General features: G+C 33.4%; 1 protein-coding gene across 4 annotated transcripts in view; it reads right to left on the bottom strand.

Annotated features, from left to right (window-relative positions):
- Nucleotides 1-21,903, bottom strand: part of KIFAP3 (kinesin associated protein 3) — a 136,764-nt gene that overhangs the window by 50,382 nt on the left and 64,479 nt on the right. For all 4 annotated transcript variants that reach the window (XR_012062720.1, XM_072946142.1, XM_072946141.1 and 1 more), the window contains 5 exons: nucleotides 9,110-9,210; nucleotides 3,317-3,425; nucleotides 1,988-2,100; nucleotides 1,416-1,581; nucleotides 681-806 (listed from right to left, as the gene is read on the bottom strand). Coding sequence is in view for 3 of the 4 variants with exons in the window: in XM_072946142.1 (XP_072802243.1) it covers nucleotides 681-806; nucleotides 1,416-1,581; nucleotides 1,988-2,100; nucleotides 3,317-3,425; nucleotides 9,110-9,210 (615 nt within the window). In the remaining variant the exon portion in view is untranslated. The remainder of the gene's footprint in view (nucleotides 1-680; nucleotides 807-1,415; nucleotides 1,582-1,987; nucleotides 2,101-3,316; nucleotides 3,426-9,109; nucleotides 9,211-21,903) is intronic.

The raw sequence follows: 21,903 nt of genomic DNA, 5'->3' as shown, positions 1-21,903 counted from the left end.
TGTGGACAGCAATGGACCCTGCCCCCTTAAGAGCAATGCAAAGGTAAGGGGAAGACTATCTAGGCCTCCACTGTTCAATATTGTAGCCACAAACTACTGTGGCTAGTTAAATTTAATTTAAAATTCAGGTTCTCGTTCCCAACAGCCACATTTCAAGTATTCAGTTGCCACATGGGTTGGAAGAGCAGAAAGAGAACACTTTATTCACTGCAGAAAGTCTGGAGGACAATACTATGTATGGATCCAGGTGGGAATATGCTTAGAGTTAGCTTCCAAATAAAACTTTTCTGATTAGAAATCACGATATTTAAAAAAGAGTTTGCACAAGATAGGAGGTACACTTAACCAACAGAAAGTTCAAAAGAAAGAAGAAATGATAGAATATTAGTTGTTAAAGGCTGATAAGAGGAGGGTAGTATGTGTAAAACTGGCCCTGAATCACTTTACAGTAACATTCTTAACTTTGCAGCCTAAAGCTATTTGATTTTACTCTACCTAATCCCAGGGAAAGGTATATTTAATTCGTTTTTCTTAACTATATACAATTTAAGTTGCTATGACTAAAACAATAAGATTAAATAATATTTCATGATTGTAGACTCCATATATAAAAATCTAAACTCATAAGCTGTTTCTATATTAGCATAAAAATAAATTAAGACAAACAATGTGTAATTTACCATTTAGCAACTCAATGAGTGCAGGGATTATCCCAGATTTGGCTAGTAATGCAGCACAAGAGTCATCCATAGATACAGTTCCAATCATTATAACCACTTCTAAAACAAGGTCATCTTCTGCAGCACCTAGTAAAGTCAAATCACAGAAAGCTTTAATTGAGGTGCCCTGATACAAACCTTTTTATATTGCCAAAACCAAGTCACAGAAAAGATACTGAAAGCTATTAAATCAGTTCTTCTGAATCCTTAACACGCTTATAAATTTGTCCTTTTCCCAAAATTCCATGTTCCCTGATGACAGTTTATGGTGAAAGAGGCGGCAGAGAAGTGGAAATAAGTCTGGAAATACAAATGGATGACAAAGTAAACAAGGAAAACAGAAGAGTCATTTGTATACTTCAAAGAACCTTATGTGTGCGTGCGCACTCATGTGTAGAGGGGGATGGTGTCTGGTAATCTAAAGAAGGCAGGAAAAAAAAAAGAAGAAGGCAGAATAGGAAAGGGAAACTAGTATTAAGAAAACAGATTGTTAGAGAAAAGAGTATATACATATAAAAGGAGAACTAGTGACTGCCTTTCTGAGAGACAGAAAGGAGAAGTAGGGCTAGAACTAGAGGTGTGGGAAGAAAATGTGTTACCTAGTATAATCATGGCAAAACACTGCTCTAGCAGCCTTCCCTACAACGTAAAGAAATAACTTAATGATTACACATAAGTGAAATATTTAGCACAGACCTGGTTTTAGTTTATCCTTGAGGTACGGAACCAGCTTGTACTCCTTAAGAACCAATTCCCAGTCTAAGTCTGGAATGGTCAAATTTGCTAGAGTTCCTAGACATTCGATCACAAACTCCTCCTCTTCATCATTAGAGATCTGAGCTGCAAGGTCCCCAACATAATCCTGAATAAAACAATTTTATTTCAAATTTAAAATATGATTTTTGCAGAAGAATCAATCTAAATAATTTAACCCATAGGAAGAAAAAGTATCAAATGTGATTCTCTTGTTTTAATAACCTTGAGGAGACTATGTTAAGGGAGACTATGGTGAACTGGTTTAAGGCAAGAAAACTAGAGTGAGGATAGAAAGGTTGGAGATAGGAATAATAACAGAAAAAGAATATTAAAACTTAGGTTGAGATTTCTGGAAGCTAAACTTACAAGGAAGTTGATAACAGAAGGACCAATTTGGGTCATGAGTTAATATTTGATAAGAGCTCAGTAAGAGTTCTACTTCCAAGTGTAGCACTTTAAAGCTTTGATTCTCAGGCTATTTTTATAGACAGAAAGCCAAAAACTGTACTTACAATAAATAAATTTTTAGTTGGTCCATCATGCTGGGAAATGTTTCTAATCATTTTCATCAGCAATGGGTCCTTGAACTTCAGAGCCCTCTTCATGAGCATTTTCAGCCCATTTCCTAGTAACAAAAATAAAACTCCCCTAATAAAATTAAGGATCATGTAAATTTAATGATTTTTAATTTATAGTTCTCAAAGAAAACCCCAGTTTACACACAGAAAATGCATAAATCTTGGGTACAAAATTGGTTAATTTTAATAAATGTATGTCCCTATGAATTCATATCCAGAGTAAGATATAGAATATTTCCATTTAGTCCAGAAAGTTCCCTTGTGCCCCTTCCCAAACTTATCCCCCAAATACAATTACTTTTCTTCTTTTCTCCTCCTTTTCCTCTTCCTCCTCTTCCTCTTTTCCTTATTTTTGCTTTTTAAACACAGATTAGCATTGCCTCTTCTAGAATTTCACATCAGTGGAAACACACAGTATGTATTCTTTCGTGTATGAAAATATGTACCACAAATTTTAAAAACGTAAATAACTTTTGACCAAGAAAAACTGAACACCCAGGAATTTATTCTAAGAATATAAAATGGAGATGTGAGGATTCAGAGAAAGGAAAACTGCTGCAGCATTGCTTGTAACAGAAAAGGAGCGGCAATACACTATCCAAACTAGCAGATTAAACTATGGGAAATCCCTTAATGGATTATTTTGCAGCGATTAGCAATTGTATTTTATAAAAGCATTCAGTCACATGAAAATGATAGTCAGATATTATTAACTTTAAAAAAGCTTAAAAAAAAGTCACCATATATTTTTAAATTAACTATATGCAAAAGCAATGTATCAAAGTTTTATCTGATTATCTTTGGATAGTGAGGGTAAAATTTTAAATTTTTTTCCTATTTGCTCATTTGTACTTTTTAAAATGAACATGCATACTTTTCAAATAAGAAAAAGCTATTGAGCAGACTCTAAAATATCCTAATTCACAAGTCATTTTATGAAGATATTAGAAAAATGAATAGCTAATACATTTGTATTGTAACATCTTACACTGTAGCAGATTGCTTTGCAAATAAAAAGTTTTGTTTTATATAGAAAATGTTTTTAAAAATGAAATTTCAATTTGGGGTAACTGATTAAATGGTTTGTAAAATATTACTGAAGGGTAAGTATGTTTTACTCATGATGTAAGAATTTTCTGAGTCTTTTTAAGGATTATATTTAAGGATTATACCGATAATTTAAAAAACTATCTGAAAATAGGATTTACGTATTTACTTTAATTATTAATTCCTAGGTTATCTATTAAGCTCAAAGGCACTAACCTTCACAGATAAGCTGTACATTCCTTTTGTTAGCAGCAAGATTAATGCAGAAAGAAATGAGTTCCAAGTCTATTCGTTCATCTGAACATTCAAAGAGCATCTTCATTAACTAGCAAGAAGCACAGGACAAATTTTACTCAAAAAAACCCCCCAAAACACACAAGAAACAGAAGCAATATTTTATTACAATGTGTTATCTTAGTTTGTATGTTGGAAATAATATAATTACATTTTCAACATAGAAATGGTAGACTTTATTGAATAACAGAATGAATAAATGCTTAATGGATTATTAGATGATCAGCAATGAATGTAAATATCCAAGGACAGCGGAGAATATAGGATAAATATTAGATAAAACCTTTGCATTTAAGGAATTTAAAATACTGTATGGAAGTAGAACATACTGAGCAAAAAAATAGCTTGTGCAGAGGTTACAAGGCGGGAGAAACACCATTCTTTTCAAGAACTGGAACAAGTCAAGTATGGATGGAAATAGGGTAAGAAAATGTGGCAAAACCATCCAAAGGGCTAGAGGAAAAGTCCAGGTAAGATGTTGGCTGCCTGGATTAGGTAGGGCAGTGGGGATATAGATAATAAGGATGCATCAGAGATATATGCAGGAAAGAGAGTCAAACTGGGATTTAATAACTGTCTAGACTATGGCAAAGATGAAATAATCTTAATTTATTCAATATACATTTAACAGATTGTGCTACCTATCTAGATATTAACTGTCAATTAAAATTAAACTACAAATTAATAAAAAAGTAGGTGATAATCCTTTAATGTAAATACATAATAGTATGTTTTTCATACTCTAATTAAACACCTACTATAGATTCTTCCAAACTTCTACTTTTTAATATAAAGCTATATTGATATAAGCTTTTTTATAATAACAAAAATCTATTTGTTATATCAAAGCAATGCTTAGCAAGGCAAAATATCTGTTGCTATTTATTTGAAATTAACCTCGTAGTATGAAATTTGCCCTTAAAAATGGTATTACAGGTGATTTGTTAGAAGCTGAGGTTTTGCTTTGCTTTGCTTTTGTAATTTCCATGTTAAGTCCCGTGGTATAATAATCAGGAGCTAGCTTTTTAAAAAATAATGCATGGTTTGAAATCTTATCCAATCCCCACAACCGAAAATCATGAGAAATTAGGACCAAATGAGAATGAAATATTTCATGATATAGAATTAGCTTTTCATAATAAGAAAGAGAAACAATTCAATTTTAATTAAAGCATTTACATTTTAAAATAATACTTTAGTTAAAACTCCCCATGCAACATTATGTCTTTAATTTGATTGCTACTCATAGCACTTCAAAAGTAAGTGTAATTACTGACAACTAGGAAATATTAAAACTAGATTTGCTCTGTTTTAACTATGTCCATTGTCATCTTTTACTAATTTAACAGGAAGGCACTAAAAGGACTTCAGTCTGTGCAGTGAAGAGGCAATAGTGTTCAATCAGACAAGTCCCATATTGAGTATCAGATACCAAAGACCCAGGACTGAAATCACTGTGTCTAGACTCTCTGGCACCTGACTTCACTTATTTACCAGTGACCAGAGGCCAACCCCCACAGCTCTCTGTATTCACATACACCTCTACCAACCCCACCCCCCTACCCAAACATCTTTGAATGATTATGGCAGAACTTTGCATGCCTCAGGAATCTCTTCTGACTGGCTACTCCCTAACTCTGCTGTTTGAAGTGATGCTCTGGTTTCTGAACTTCAGCAGATAATGGCAGGCAGGAGCAAAGGGGGCTGTCAGAAAGGACGTTTACCAGCATTCAGCTAAAAAGAAGCATGTAGATCAAAGAGGGGCCAAATAGGACAACTGTGGTGGAAAACATGTGGATTACTATGAAGATTCTTGCACACTGTTCTAGGGTAAAATATTAAATAACACCATGACATCATTACCTAAACATGTACTTTGATTGGCCATTATATTACCAATAAATACTTTTATAAGCATCTGGATGGCATTTGCACCTATTTAAACAAAACATGCATCTTAGAGGTCTAAATAACAATGAACTGTTAATGTGTACTTTTAACTATTATTAGAATACAACCATTAACTCCTGGTTATCCCCAAGTATGCTTACCTAAAACAATTCACCCACTGAGGCCATTAAGATCATATATAAAGACTTGCTCTGGCCCCCAAATTTTACACAATAGTGGCATAACAGAGGAAAAAAATTAGAATATATTGGATAATTAGAGGCAATAAAGTAAAGGAGAAGCAAAGCAACATAACATTGGGAGAGATTATGAGGCATGTTGAATTTATAATCACCTACTCTGAATGTTAAATAATTTACAAAAGCAAACACTAATCTAATTATAGGTTTACATTAGAGCATGTCACAATCTGTTTCCACCGAAGTCCAGCTCATTAAGACTGAGAAATCAATAGAATCATGTTTTCCCCCCAAGAAATAATAATCATGCACCACATACAACCTCATTAGGTTAATTTAATTTATGAAATGCTATTCCATGAGCACAATGTTAAGACATTGTTTATTTGGACTAATAAAATTCATTAGAAGAAATTTTTGGAACCATAGGTTTATCCTATAAAACACATATAAGGAAAGGAGTATTTAAATTGGACTCTGAGTGGTTCCAAAATAATGAAAAAGATTTGATATTTTACTAATGGACCTTATTTTTGTACAGTGTTTTACAGTTTATAAAGCTCCTCTACATATATACATATATCTCATGTAGTTAAAGAATATGGCCATACCTCACATTCTTTTTGATCACTGAAATGAGTATGAATGACAACTGAACCACTGTTTTTCTACTTTCAAAGTTATTTTAGGCTTCTCATTTGAAAAATTCATCTGCAACACTTGACAATCTTATTAAACAAAAATTAATATGCATAATTTCAAAGTGAACAGAGTATTACATTAACTCTAATATATTCGAAACCTCAAATATGGCTTTATTTAATAAGTAGGTTAACCGCTGCCCGTCACAAATGAATTTGAAGCTTTGCTAGTAATCACTTCAAGTAGCCACTACTTCTGAAAGAAGTATCTTTTTAATTCCTGCAGGAAGCTTGAAAATTTCAATTTAATCCCAGGGTTTTTTTTCCCCCCATGTTTCTTTTATTTTACAATGTACTTTTTACAGTATACTTTATAAATGGCACTGGGTGGCAATTAAATCATGTCAACTTTTCCTTAAATACGTCAAAATCGAGCCTTATAAACTAGAAGTTATAGGTGGATAGCACTTTAGGAACAAATATATTTTAGAGTATCACTTGGTTTCTTAAATAAGGCCTCATACTAAAAACTTTCAGGATGTTTACATCATAATTTGTTAATACAGCCTCACTTTTGTTACCAGGGCTGAGCTTTTAAAAAGGAAATACAATAAACAAAAAACCAAAAACATCGACTATGAGTTTTGGAAAATTTTGTTCATGAAATACAGATCATAAATGTTCTGAAAACCCCCTTGCAGAAATGTTTGATGTTAGAAAATTATCTGGCAAGAAAACAAGCATGTATATTGTCCTTGAAAAATCTACAGACAAAATCTTCAACTGCAATAATAACAATGTCTCAAAAGTAACCTAAGTAGGCTCTTGTTTCTGATTATTTATTTAAAATAACATTTAATATTTTATATTTGAGACCATACATCCAAAAGAGAAGGGTAACTCCAAATTTAGGATTCAATAAAATAAGTTTTTCTTCCCTTTTTAGTTTACATTTATTTCTCTTTAATGTTATTCTCTTTAAACCTAATCTGGATAAGAAGTCAATCTCAGCAATTCTTTTATCCCTGCTTTCCAATTCACATCCTGTAGGCAGTGAAGTTCCTACAATCCTAAACGGGACTGGAAAAGGAACACCCTTTGCAACCGCAAAGCAAAAATCTTTGGAACATGTGGAGTGAGACTGCAGTAAATCACCTGTAATCCCCCTTTGACATGGCTACTCTTTTACTGAAAACTTGTTTGACAAAGAGTTTGATTACACTTTACATGGACTATAGTCTGACATGCGTTATCTCTATAAGAAACCTTGTCTTGTTAAGAGAAAATATACTGTATATTCTTTGAATGACAGCTATTTTCTATAAACAAGCATAATTAGTTTATTCCCTGATATAAAAGTCTAAGAAATTATTCTTAAGAGTTAATCAGTTTTTTAATTACATGGAAAGTGTCAAAATTCTAGAATAGCAAATTCAATTTTTAGAACTGCCTTGTTAATTTGGGATGACTAGAAGGATGTTCAAAAGAATTAACAGAAAGAAAAAGTATGGTCTATTTTTTACTACATATTCATTATTTGTCAAATAATATATACTTAATAACTTACATTAGGCTAATAAGGAATTGCCTAGTCATCTCGAAAGATTTAATTAATGACTTACTATTCATATTCTTCTAAAGTGTCTTTCAAAGTGTCATTTTTATTGTATATTATACATCCTACAATTTTGTTTTTTGTAATTTAGAAAGCCATTTTATAAAAAATAATCTCATATTAAAAATCAGCTCAACTAGTATTCCAATCATCATATAGTATTCAAATGAGTAGAGCTCTGTAAATAATAAAGATTAATGGCACATTAGTGATTCTATGAATATAAATTCCCTAAAAGTAAAATCGTATCTGTATAGAATCCTTACCCTGATTAACATAGTCCATGAAAAAAAAATCACTAAACTCCTTCAAGACAAACAGACCTAACATATGAAATGTATCAAGCAACTGAGTTATAACAAAAATCTTTCTCGAGAATAGTGTTATAAAAATAAAAGAATTTTGATGATGTATTTTCCCATCTGAGAATGCAAAGCATTTAGAACCATCTGCCACAAACAAAATTAAAGGGCAAATGACAGAGTTGGGAAATGTCTGTAATATGACAAAGAGTTAAAATATTTATTTATATATACAGATCTTATTTAGTAATCCTAAAATATTGACATGCCAATGTAAAAATTAGCAAGAGACATTATGAATGATTTATAACATAATAGGGATAACAAATATATGAAAAAAATGTTCAACCTCACCAATATTCATAGAAATGCAAATAAAAAGAAATAGAGACACTCCACTATAGTATCCAGTGTTGTTAACAGTGAAATGTTAGTTGGAAATATTTCATGTCTTCTTAGAAGGTAATTTGGCCATATTGTGTCAAATACACAAATGTTCATACCTTTGGATCTAGTAATTCTACTTTCAGGAATTTAAACTAAAGAGAAAGTCAGAGATGTGGATAAGCTTTTACATACTGTGATATATACTTCACATTATTTCATTTGCTTACATATGTTTACTTGTAACAGTTTTTATGTGATAAACTAGAAAAAACTAAACATAATTTAATGTTTAAATTATGGTACATTTATGCAATACAATATTATACAACTATTAGAAATAATTTCTGAAGAATGTTCAGTGACATGGGAGAGTAGTTCATAATCTATTAAGTAAATAAAGCAATATACAACTACATATGGCATATAATCTCAATACATTATTTTTTAATTATGTAGAAGAAAATGTACCAAAATGTTAAATGGTTATCTCTGGGTTTGGGATAACAGAACATTATCTTCATTTTTATACTGTTCTGTACTTTCCAGATTTTGTATAACAAATTTATATTACTTTTCAAGACGGATTTTTTAAAGGAAAAAGCTATCTGGCAAATCAAGAGAAGAAAATGAAAAACATACTTTTTGAATGCCTTTTTAAAAAAAACACTTAACGCACTTACCTGTGGTATACAGTCAGTATATGCAAACATTGATTTAAAGCGGTCATCCATACTTATGTGGTAAAGAACACACATTGCTATTTGTTTGTAGTTTTCATTGCCTAGAAATAAGAAATCATGGATATGGTGAGATTTTATATTATGCCATGCCTTGCATGGGATGACCATAAGCAAATTAATTTTTTTGTACAACACACCAAATTACTGCATTAAAACTTTTAAACTCCTAAATCAAAAAATTTCTTATATAACCCTAAATTTAGAAAATATTTTGAGCTCCTCATTTCAATTCCAAAGTTTGGAGCACACTATCTGTGAAAAATCACTAATTTCCAGGAATATATGTATTTTGCAAGGTGTTTTTTTGGAAAAAAATTAACCACCAGCCCACCATAAAGTAGATTTAACCATTGGCCTCCCTATCCTTACTGTTTTATCAAAATATGTGATTAATACATTTTACTGACAGTAATGTTTTAGAAGTAGTAAACATAGTAACAATGTATTAGAAATTATAAACAAATAAGTATTTTTAATTCCTATGAATCAGACACTAGAAAAATAACATAAATGATAAAGAATTAGAATAGTATTTGCAACATTAAAAAAAATATGTGACTACAAAATGCTAAAGGGTATAAACTAAGCGTAGTCTAAGGATTGTCTCAGAACTTCTAAGGTAAGATTACTCTAGTTTTATACACCTTGAAACAGAAAAAAGAAAAGTGAATAACGTATCTTAGATCTGTAGATATATCTTAGATTCTTGTACTCCTCCTACAAGCTTTCTGACAGACCATATTTCAAGGACCTATTTATGATCTCAAAGTCAGTGGCTAGACTAGAAAGAGTGAGAAAAGTTGTTTAGCCAAAAAATTTCTTTTTGAAAATTTTGGGCTATGAGAAGTCCTTGGAGATATCTGAAGTTTAAAAAAAAATCTAGCATATAAGTAAATGTAGCTGATAAATAATATATCAAGAAAATTTTAAAAATATTTTAACACGGAGGATACATTCAGCACCTTTATCCTTGTGTCTACCATAGTAAAAAAATTACTAAATACTTAAGAGTTTTTTCAAAAAACTATTTTATATTCTTACCTAATTTTTTTCAGATATTAGGCATATCTTTAAAAGGTGGCTAGAAATTCTTAGAGGACAAACTTTGGTATTCTCACAGGCTTAGTATAGCACGTGGAAGTTTCTCAATAAATATCTGCTGATTGATTCAGTTTTTAGTATTTAAAAAACATGGTGACAATAGTTAACAATACTGTATTGTATATTTGAAAATTGTTAAGAGAGTAAATCTTAAAAGTTCCCACCACCAGAAAAAAAAGCAAAGTAATTATGTGAGGTGATAGATGTGGTAACTAACCTTAGAGTGGTAACCTTATAGTTAACTAACCTTATATATTTTATAATATATACATATATCAAATCATTACACCTTAAACTTATATTCTGCTATATGTCAATTAGATCTCAAGAAAGCTGGAAAAAAAAAGTTATATTTTTAAAAATCAGAGGCTAAAACTAAAAAAGCAAGCACATTTAGTCAAGGACAGAAATTACTGGTTCTACAAGATCTTCATATTTGACACAGAAGTGTTTTAAGTGAAAGTTTCCAGGGGTCTTTTGCAAGTAAACAGAAAAAATATAGTGACGCTTTCTCTAGCCTCTTGTTTTCCTGCAGCTGATATGTTAGATAACAATATCTCATGTGGTAAGGAAGAACAATGTGCATCTTCAAAGCAATCTGTCAAATAAATGTTTTCATCCCTATGTTTCAGATGAGGAACCCAACACTTAGAGAAAAATAAATACTTGCTACACAGCCTTGTAAGCAGTTGAGCAGGTATTTAAACACAGGCCTCTCTGACCTCCACATCTTCACCAGAGGTCAAGTTATATACACCAGAGGTATATTATAATATATTTCAAATAATTTTCTATCTAAGGTGAAACAGTCTTTCAAGTAAGATATTATGATCAGATATAAAAGACTGACATATGCTGACATATGTTAGACTAAAACACATTTTTAAAACAGAATTTTTTAAAATAAAGACTTTTGCATCTTCTAAAATCGGCTAAAGCCTATTTCCTATGGCTTTCAATATCAGTGTAAAAAAGAATCATTGGGATTAAAAAAAAACAATAAAACCTAGCATATGTTTGTCAGATGAATACATATTAGTAAACATTTTCATTTTAACTGAAAAAATCTATGAATTCACTAACTCAACCACTTGTACAATAACATATGCAGGAACTATATTTTATATGTGAAATAATAAATACTTATTTTATCTGATATTTTATGCCTTTTTCTCTATAGCATTATACTTTATAAACAATTTGCAAAATAAAATGTCCAGGTCAAAGCATTTTGAGTAAATGTCAGTCTCTTCTATTATCTCAAAAACTTCACTACACAATCTATGGAGAAAAGAGAAGTGGAATTAGATAAGCTCTAAAGATAATGACTACAGACTTAGATAAAAAGTTAAGGTATAATACAGGAGAAAGTAAAATTCAACAGTCATACGATGAAGACTAGTTAAGTCAGACACACAAGTTAGCTATAGGAAACACAGGATTCTGTAGGAAATACTAAGTATTTTGAGGTGAGGGTTTTATATTTGGAGGAAAATGTACTGTAAAAATTGTGAAATTACTTCAAAAACAAGAGAAGTAGAGACTAATTGGGTGTTCCCAACCGCAATGTTTTGTTCTTGGGATCAGAGCAATCTAAACAGAAAAGACTTGTAGATTTTAATAAATCACACTGTTACACTACTGAAGGCATTCATTTATATTATTCTAATATAAAACACACTTGCTAGGAAAACAGACCTTCGCATAGGCTTTCATGACATGTAAGTTAAAAATGAAAAATCCAATTTTATTCCCCAGAAGGAAAGTATCCCTTAGGGTTTGATCAGTTTATACTTCACAGTGTTTAGCTTTTTCCAGGTACTGAGATATTTAAAAATTTCTTCAAGTAAAGTCCCATAGCAAACTCATATTCTGGAGACAAGACTCTTTTCCCCTGATATTCCAGTTTCTTTCTATATGTTGTTCAGCTGTGGGTAGGTTCTAGTCCTACTTAGTTTTTACAAAATATTATTTGAAGTTATTTTCCTCTATGTAGTAAATTCACTGAAAAGTAGGATTCCAAGTCACACAACTTACTAAGTCAATGGTAAAAGAAACAAGTCAATAATCAATACAAAGGATTTTTAACATCAAAATAAATCATCAAACATGTTAAAATTCAACGTGGAACTAGGAATATTAATTAATATGCTACTCTGTTTGAGGAGAGTCTGTGTGTCTACTGCTAGTGTCAATGAAAAGATTCTAAAATGTAATGTTCTAAAATGGTACATCAATTCATGTAAGGTGAGAGGAAAGAAAGATTTGCTTGTAAGAGATCTGTACTCCATAAAAAAATAACAAGGAAGCTGCTCTAGAGCTAATTATACATCTATATATCTATCACTTCCAAAGGGTAACTCCGGATAAGGGGTATGTGATAAAACAGAAAGACTGTAGAAGAATCCTAAAATTGTAATAATTTCTAAAAAGTAGATGAATAAACATATGCAAGAAAAGTCTTACTCATGGCCAAAGGTGAGAGCTCCTTGCAGTTCTCCCATACCTTCCTAATTCTTCTTTATCTATGATCTTCTATTAAAAAAATCTCTGAATGTGTCCCCAGACCCCTACAATCTTTACCTAAAATGATTATCATGCCCCAAAATGTGCTAAAAAAATTACTAAAGGACTGAAGGAAACAGAAGGTCTAGGAATGCAGGGCTTTCCTACAAGATTGGTGAATAGCCAATTTTTTTGTAACCACAATTCTCTGAGAGAACGGAAAAGAGAAAAGATTAAGCAAAAAGTGATATTGTTCCTGTCATATGTTAAGCATATATTTTCTCATTTAACTCTTATAACAACTGAAGAGGTAGGTATTATCTTTGATTTGGAGACGAAGCAATGACATTCATTACAGTTATGAATTCTCTGAAAGGAAACACAGCTGTGAATCTGAGATTCAAACCTAAGTCTGACTACAAAGCCTGAGTGCATGTATCCTCTACTAAGCCTTCCAGGAGGCAGCAGAAATGGTGAAATAATGCCAAATAAACATAAATTGTTACCATCATTCCTTAGTGGCACAGTACAGGAAGGAAATGCAGTTAGAAGGGACTCTAAACGATCTTGGAGAAAAGGTTGGGAAGACGGTAGGAGAAGGGAAGAGAGGAGATGAAATGCAGAAAAACAATCAGTTATTTATCAGAGGACCTGTGCCCAGATGCAGTAGGTTCCAAGGGATGAAGGAAGATCCTGACAGGGACAAAATGCATTATTCCCCAAGCAGTTTGCCCCCAGTCAATCTCAGTCTCACTAAATTAGACAAGAACTGCTATCAAGTGGTGTTCAATATTATGAGTAAAAAAAAAGTGCTAGAAGCTTAAAAGTTTGAGTAGAGTGGTAAATAGAGGCAGTATAACTTCGTGGTTAAAAGCTCAGGCTCTGGAGGCAGACTGCGTGGGTTCAGTTTGTGGCCTGCCACTTACGAGCATAAATGACCTTCTGTGTGTTAGTGAAACTCTCTATGCTTCGGTTTCTTCACCTATGAAATCGGGATAGCAACTGTGCCTATCTCAGAGTTGTTACAGTGAGGACTAGGTGAGAGAATCCCAGTAAAGCCATTAGTACTGAGTCCGACACGCAGTAACTGGATTCAATAAACGTCATTTCTTACCAAAAAAACGATATTATCACTGTTCCCCTAACAAACATGTTGTCTTGTGTTCTTCTATCCTCAAGGTTTAACTGTAGTTAGAGGTAAGCAGGTTTACAAGGCAGCCAAGACTTCTCCGAGATAAGTTAGACAGGGCTCACAGGTATATTCTGAGCCTGTGGCCGAGCCACTTGTCCTCCAGCTTAGTTACTTTCCTATAAAGCCCTGCTATACCCCAAGTATGGGCTTAGGAGAGTCACCTCATAAATACCTCAAGGCTCCACTCATGACTGTACCTGGTTAGAACCCTGCATCATTCTCTTGTTCTCATAGGGTTATAAATCCCTTAATCAGAATGAAGCTTGAGGAAAGAAAGTAATCAAAGCATAGATGACTGTCAATGGTAAGTGTTCCTCCACCACCACTACCACAAATACATTGTGAACCTCCCTTCCTTCCTTCATGCTTCCTTGTCTGTAACAGAACTTAATTTCACTCTTAGAGTAGGGAATGGTTATGGAGGTGTTGAGCTACAAGAAGATGAAAGGACTCAGAGAAGTCTGAGAATACAGAAGAAGACAAACCTCACAATTAGCTACACACTTCATGTATCTTTAAGTAGCATGTCCCAGGCAAATAAAACATACAGGCATTTCCTCACTTGCTATGGCTGAAGCACAACAAAAGAAACTGGAATATGACTAGTACTACACCAGAAGTATTTTTTTTTCCCCTTGAGGAAAGCATGAAAGGAGGTGATGATAGGTCTAAGGGACTATAACACTGTACTCAGAGCTCTATATAACCCAGTTGCTGATAAGGCTTCTAGATTTTATCTGGGTAAAGGTTCCCTAGAATTCAATCAACTGATTTAAAAATACCTATAAAATTGATTTTCTTCTCATTTTGTATTTATTTATGGAATGAAAACAGATCTAAACTGACACTTTTCCTTTTATTAAGAAAAAAAGGTATAAACATTTTATAAGTGGTCTTTGTTACCCATATGGTACCTTGGTGATCCTAATTAACATCTTATTGTTACAAATCATTTATTTCCATGCTCCACTAAAGAGCTGCAATATATAAATGAAGATTACAGTACATAAACCACAGGTATCTTATTCAATGAATCATAAAGGATTATATAAGTAATTAATTGCTTGGTAAAAATGCAGCCTTAACTTCATGGCATTCAGCAGATACCTGACAGCCACAGCAAAAAGACAAAGTACTACAGGAGAAAAGTGAATACCTGGAGGGAGAAGATGTCTGGAAATAACCTGAATTCATCTTTTTAAACACAGCTGCACAGAAAGTAGAGGCTTCCTGGCAGCCAACATTTATTATTACTTAAAGGCTAATTTAAAGATCACATAGCAATAAACAGCCATTAAGAGAGATTAAATGGTTCAAGTAAAATTAAGAGCTTATTTTTTATTATAAGCTAATAATCTTCTTCATTCATTGGAATAAAAGATATCTGAGTTCTCAAAAACTGAATCTCAAAAAAAAATCTTGCATACCCTAGAAGAGCTGGGGCTGGGTGGTATAAGTTTCCCATAAGAATTCATAATTAAGAACCATAAACTCCAGCTAGCCAGCTGATTCCTCCACATCCTACAAATGGCAGACATTTCAAAAGGGCTCCTTTAAGACTTACAGACATCAATTATTCCCTAACGGCAACCCAAGTTGAAACAGGCTGCCAATAGTCGGTATGCTGGCACAGCACCAAAGGCTCTATGAATTTTGAGCAGAGCAGTGAAAAGACTGAATATTTTGAGAACTAGGTCCTTAATGACTAGAGGTGGATTAGTCAGATCTGTTCAAGTAATAAGGCCCGGGTGGAAAAAAAATGGTCTAGTCATTATGATTCCTTTGGTATTTATGGTAATAAACATGAATCATGATGAACTCACTGGCTATTAAATGTAGAGGTCATAAGTACTTTGATAGGATTTCCACAGGAATTCACCGTTAATTAGCTGGATCATTATTTGGAAGTGTTACTGAATTATCTTAGCAGTTGTGCAGCCATTCACCCCAAAACTGGTCATTCCCAGCTGAGGGCAGTTAATGCCTTAACAAACTGGTCATTAACTCCAACAACTGATTTTGTGGGAATTACTGCACTTATAAAGTAGATTCAAGATTTTTTTTTTCCTTTTTAAAGAAATTTGCAGCTGTAGTTCAGCTGGAGCAGCTGAAGGAAGAAAAAAAGTCAGCTCTCTGGGCTGCTCTCACGATCGATTTTCTGCCAATTAAAGGGCAAAAGCATGCTGATGGGTTTTGAATTTTAAAATGTCTTCAGTTTTTCTCATTTCTGAAGTGATTAGTAAAAACACCATTTAGCTACTAATTTTGTAAGACGCTTGGGATTTTCCATTCAAAGTTCAGTCAAACAGAAATATGAGTTCTGAACACCAGAACTCAAAGCCAAATTTCCGCTTCTGCAGTAGACCCAGCCCAACACTTTGTAAAAACAGAGTGAGAACACAAGTTATGGGCCACATTATTAGCCAGATTCTCATTCCCTTCTGCACTGCATGTCTTCGTTCAAAGTAAAAAACTCCCTTTGAAGTCACAAAGGGGGTCCATGAAAAGATAAGAGAAGTGGGAATATAAGCACCCCTGTATTAGAATAGAGCAGCATTAGGGTGATAAATTACCCCTAGAAAGTCCATGTGAATACAACACACTTCAAAAATCACAGTGTCTTAAAATTTACTACAGAGTTGGAGTCCTTAAAGCTCTATCAACATAGAAAATGCTAAAGGCAAAACTACCAATTAAAAGATAATTTCAACAATCACTGAACACACATATTGACTATATTGACATATGCTAAAAATACACTGCAAGTATATTAGATGAGCTTTTGCACATATTTCCATATCATTTTATGTTTAACTTACTAGAGCCCATACTGCAGACACATACCCAGTATGATCAGACAGACAGCCTTAGTTAAAACTTGAATTTGGAGAGACCAATTTTCAAGATTGCAACTATACTGGATAGTCTTCTGTTTTAGGACAGATTTGTTCACAGTTAAGTCTAACAGAGATTTGAAATGAATATATAAAAGCCAAGAGTTTTGTAACCAGGAACTGAAAGAGGGAAAAATGACAGAATTTACAGGTTACAATGATCAGTATGTAAACAAGTGTAACAATAGTTTTGCGATACAATGGTTTGTGGATAACTGGACTTTTGTGTACAATTATTTAAAAACTGTAAGAAACTGAAATTGTAAATCTACCAGTAAGCTCAACAGCTCTGTCACGTTAAGAGGTATTCATTAAATAAGTAATCTAAAATCCAGCACTTTTGATACATTTTCACTATTTTTTGGTATGTACAACTGTACATTTTGCCACATAGCTTATTTTTCAAATATTTTCAATATGTTTCAATTAGTTTATTACCTTGACTACAGTATTCTTTTATTACATCCAGAGCATGCCAACAAGAACTTATTTATAATATACCCTACAAAATATGCATACTTGTGGTACAAATGATAAGGACCAAAATAAAACCCTTAACAACGGCTGTTTTCTAGCCTACAGGTCCATATCATTGACTTAATGTGCTTTGGTCAACTTTTACCATCTAGAAACGGAGATACCTCAGGCAATATTCACACACAGTGTATTGGAACCAGCTGGTGATAGAAGAATCCTAAGAAAAAAGGCTTCTTGATTTAATTGGGAAAACAGGAGGAAGCATAAATTTTACTGCCATTAATAACTTCAAGCAATCTTGATATGACTCTACCTCACCCTGACATGTGCTTTCTGTTAAAGTGTTTGCCACATCTGACCCCTATTGTTTGCTCACTTGATCAGGTAAGAAAATGTAGCTTTATTTATAGGATAAATGAGGCCTATTAAAATCGAGAAACAGTGCAGTAGTCTTTGAGGGACTGCGTACTGAAATAGATGTGTGAAATTCCATAACAGTCTTGTAATAAGCAGGCCAAATGAAGTTATTTAAAAAAAAATCTACTTCAAGTGTCTTAAAGAAACCATCATAAAGGCAACTTAGTTTTTTTAAATGGAAAATACCTCCTAATTGGAAAATGGTCTGACCATTTCTAATTTTTAATAAGTCAGAAAACGTCATTTACAAAATATTGTTCTCTTTAGAAAATAAAGACAAGCTTTATTTCTTTCATTTTAGATACTTTAAAAATTATAAATTAAGTCATATTACTATATAATGAGAAAAATAAATTTAACATTATAGAGGAATTTCAAAGGTGTTCAGAAATTAACTTTTTCAATTTTCTTTTAAGGACATGTGACAGATGGTCAAAGAAAATAATCCTTAGTTTTTAATGATCAAAGTTTAAAGTCCAACAGTATCTGCTCTGGTGATCTCCAAAAATAAGGGAAATCAGACTTGTCTCAACCGGAAGAAATCAAACATTTATCACTTATATCTTGACCTGGTCTGACTCCCTCCATGCTGATAAAATCTTTCTACAGCCTTGGAAAATGCCCTGAAACCCAGATTACCTAATGTAATCTAGATCAAGATGAATCAGGTGCCAATCTTACTCTCAAAACTCACAGAACGTAGAAACATTTATATCCATTTGGAACACCTTGGAAACTCTAATTTATATTCCACTGAAGAGAATATGGTCTAACATTTGGATCCATTTTGAAATGATTCATGTGGAATTGTGAAACAGGCATGACGATGTGCTATTGAATCTAGGAATCCTAATTTTTCTGCCATAACCAATAAAATTAGTTTCAGCAGAAACAAGTCATGCAAATTAGTATAGATTCACAACCCTCAAATTTAGAATAATCAAAATTTACAGTTAGGAATTTGAATCAAGATTTAAATTATAGATCAAACTTTGATACTAGTAACATTCAGTGCCATACATGTATCACCGACCAGCGTGGCTCTGGGGATTAAAGGGCAACTTTAAGAAAGATTTCTGAGTGGGTTAACTTTTTTAGTTAACTTGCACATTTAGATGCATAAATTATATGATAAAGTGACTAATATAAGTTAAGCACTTGTATATTTGAGGAGTTTGATCTTTAGTTATTACAATTACTATAAATATTGAAAAGCTTAGCAATATCTCTATGTAACATCACTAACTCCTTAATTTGGGGGGGGGGAAACATTCTCATCTCTGCTCATAAATGAACTAGGGAAGTATCCCAAGGCATGGTCATTTGTGATGTTGAGTTTAACATATGAAAGTTTAAATACTTTAAAAGAACTGTATGCTAACCTAGGACCAAATCTGTCATTTCATTTATCTGAATAGTGCTTCTCAAACTGTATGTGATGGAGGGCCAGGTTTTTACTTTTCCTCCCAATGTATCAAAGACCAATACTTTCGTAAAGTATAATAAAAATGAAATTAAACAAATGATATACAAAATAGTGATGCAAAATTTTTATTACTATGTTCAGCAGACATTATTATTTGATTAACTTGCTACAAGTGTTCTAAATGCTTATTCTCAATTTCTGGATTTACTCATTACAAACCAAAAACAAGCTGTTCATGAAAATGTACTGGTCTGTGGACTACACTTTGAGCATCACTGTATTAGAAGACTCTTGCCCTGAATTATATAATTCACTAAAGAAATCTATATCATATAATACAAGCGAAATTACATTACTCTTTCAATGTTTAAAATGAACCTCCTATAACCAGGCCTAAAAATGGTCAAAACTATGAAGCAAGACTTTTCTCTGTGTTCCTGATCTTTTTCATTTAGCCACTATTAGCTCCTCAAGACTTCCTCTTCCTTTTCTTCCTCCTTATCATAACTAAAATTCATATAAGGTTTTCTAATTAAGAAATAAGTATATATTCATTCTCATCTGATTTGCACAATAATCCTGAGATGGGTTCTATCCTTGTATTCTCTAAAAGAGACAAAAGGTTCAGTGAAGATCAACTGACTTGCCTAATGTCACTCAGCTAATAAAGAGTGAAGGGAAGCAAGAAGACTCAAGCCCAGCTCTTTTGAAGTTCGTTCCTTTCACATGTTCCTTTTATATATTAATCTATCCAACCATCCACCAAATAGTTATTGAGAACAATATGCCAGGCGTTGCTGTAGGCACTGGGAATATAGATCTGAATAAAACTGATACAACTCTACATTTTCATGGAACTTACAGTCTTTGAGGCCTGGGGCCTGGTGGTGATTGTGGGTGGTGAAGATAATAAACAAGATAATTTGAAAGATATATTGCATGGTGATTAAGTGCCATTGGAGAAAAATAAAGAAAAAATAGACAGAGAACAACAGAAACCAGGGACTGAAATTTTAAATAGGATAGCCTGGAAGCAAAGCCCAAAACAGGTGAGGAAATGAACCATACAAAAAAGTAGGAAAGGACATTCGAGACAAGAAGGAATAGGAAGTGCAAAAGTCCTGAGGCAGGAATGTGTCTACTGAGTTCAAGAACTAGCAAGGAGGCCAATGTGCCTTTAGCAGAAAGAAGAAGAGAGAGAGTACTAGAAGATGTAGTTACAGAAGAAAGAAGCCAGGAGAGAACCTTTAAATCCTTGTAGGCCATTATAAGGGGGTTCTTCCTCTGAGATGAGAAATCATTCGAAAGTTTTGAGCCGAGAAATGACATAATTTAACTTAAATTTTAATAGGATCTGTGTGCTTCATCAAGAAGAGACTGTGAGGCAAGTATGAAAGCACAAAGACCAGTTAGGATGTGACAGGGAAGAGATGGCTGGGATCAGGGTGGTAGCAGCTATAGTTTGAAGACAGAGATGACTGACCTGACAGATTGGATGTAGGGTTGGAGGAAAGGATCAGTGTCAAAGATAACTTCTCCCGGTTTTGCTCAGTTAACTAAGAAAGAGGAAGTTGCCATTTATGTAGATCTTAAGGAATGAAAACCATGGGTCTAGGGAGGGAGGAGAATTAGGAGCTTAATTCTGAACACGTTAAATCTCAGATACTAATAGCACATCCATGAGATAATGCCTGGAATAAGGAAATCAGAGAAGAAGCTGAAATTATCTATTTATATTGAGGAGTCATCAGTATAGGTACAGTATTTAAATGGAATAGGTGAAGTCACCAAGGAAGCTACGTATAGAGAAAAAAAAATCTAAGGACTAAGCCTTGGGGATATTCTAATGCACAGAGATTAGGGAGATGAGGTGGAAGCAGAAAAAGACTGAGAAGGAGTATGTACCTAGGAGGAAAACCAGAAGAGTACTGTGTCCTGGAAAATCAATGAAAAAAGTTAAAGGAGATAAAAAAAAATTATGTCAAATGCCGGGAACTAACCACTGGGTTTAGCAATATGGAGGTCACTAGAACTTGACCAGAGTAGTGTGATGGGGGGGTGTGTGTGTAGGGGTATGTGAAAGTTAGGGAGAGAAAGAGAGGGAGAGGGATAGATGGGGGAGAAGGGGGAAAGAGTGCACAAGAGCAAAAAGCAGAAAGGAAAGAATATGAATGTATATGAAAAGGAAGAGAAATGAGAGACAAGAAATGAAGACAACTCTTAAGAGGCATTCTGCAATAGTAGGAAGAAACGAAGTGAGATGACAGCTGAAAGGTAAAAGAGTGAAAAGTCAAGAATTTTTATTAAGATAGATGATATAACAGCATATTTGTATGTTGATGGCAAGGATCTAATAGCGGGGGAAAATTAATGTGAGACAGAAAAAAGAACTGCTGGAGCAAGAATCTTGAACAGGAGAGTGAGAATGGGGTGGGGTGGGAGCATGACCTACGATAAGAGTAGGGGCAAGTGCATAATAACTGGAGAGAAGCAACGCATAGACAGATGCAAGCAGGAGGGTAAGTGTGGCAACAGAAACCCACCGAAGTTCTCTTTGGATTGCTTCTACTTTGTCAGTGAAATAGAAAGCAAAACAAGGAATGAGCTGAGGATGAGGGTAAGGTGTTGAATTTAGGAGAAGGTAGAGGGATGAAATCCTTACTTGAAAGAGTGGGAAAATGACTAGACAAAGAAAGTGTAGTATGATTGCTGGGCAGCATTA

The sequence above is a fragment of the Vicugna pacos genome, chromosome 21 (genome assembly GCF_048564905.1).
Source record: "Vicugna pacos chromosome 21, VicPac4, whole genome shotgun sequence".
NCBI classification, from domain to species: Eukaryota; Metazoa; Chordata; class Mammalia; order Artiodactyla; family Camelidae; genus Vicugna; species Vicugna pacos.
Note: the sequence above shows the minus strand (reverse complement) of the source record. Positions and strands in the feature narration are given on the sequence as shown.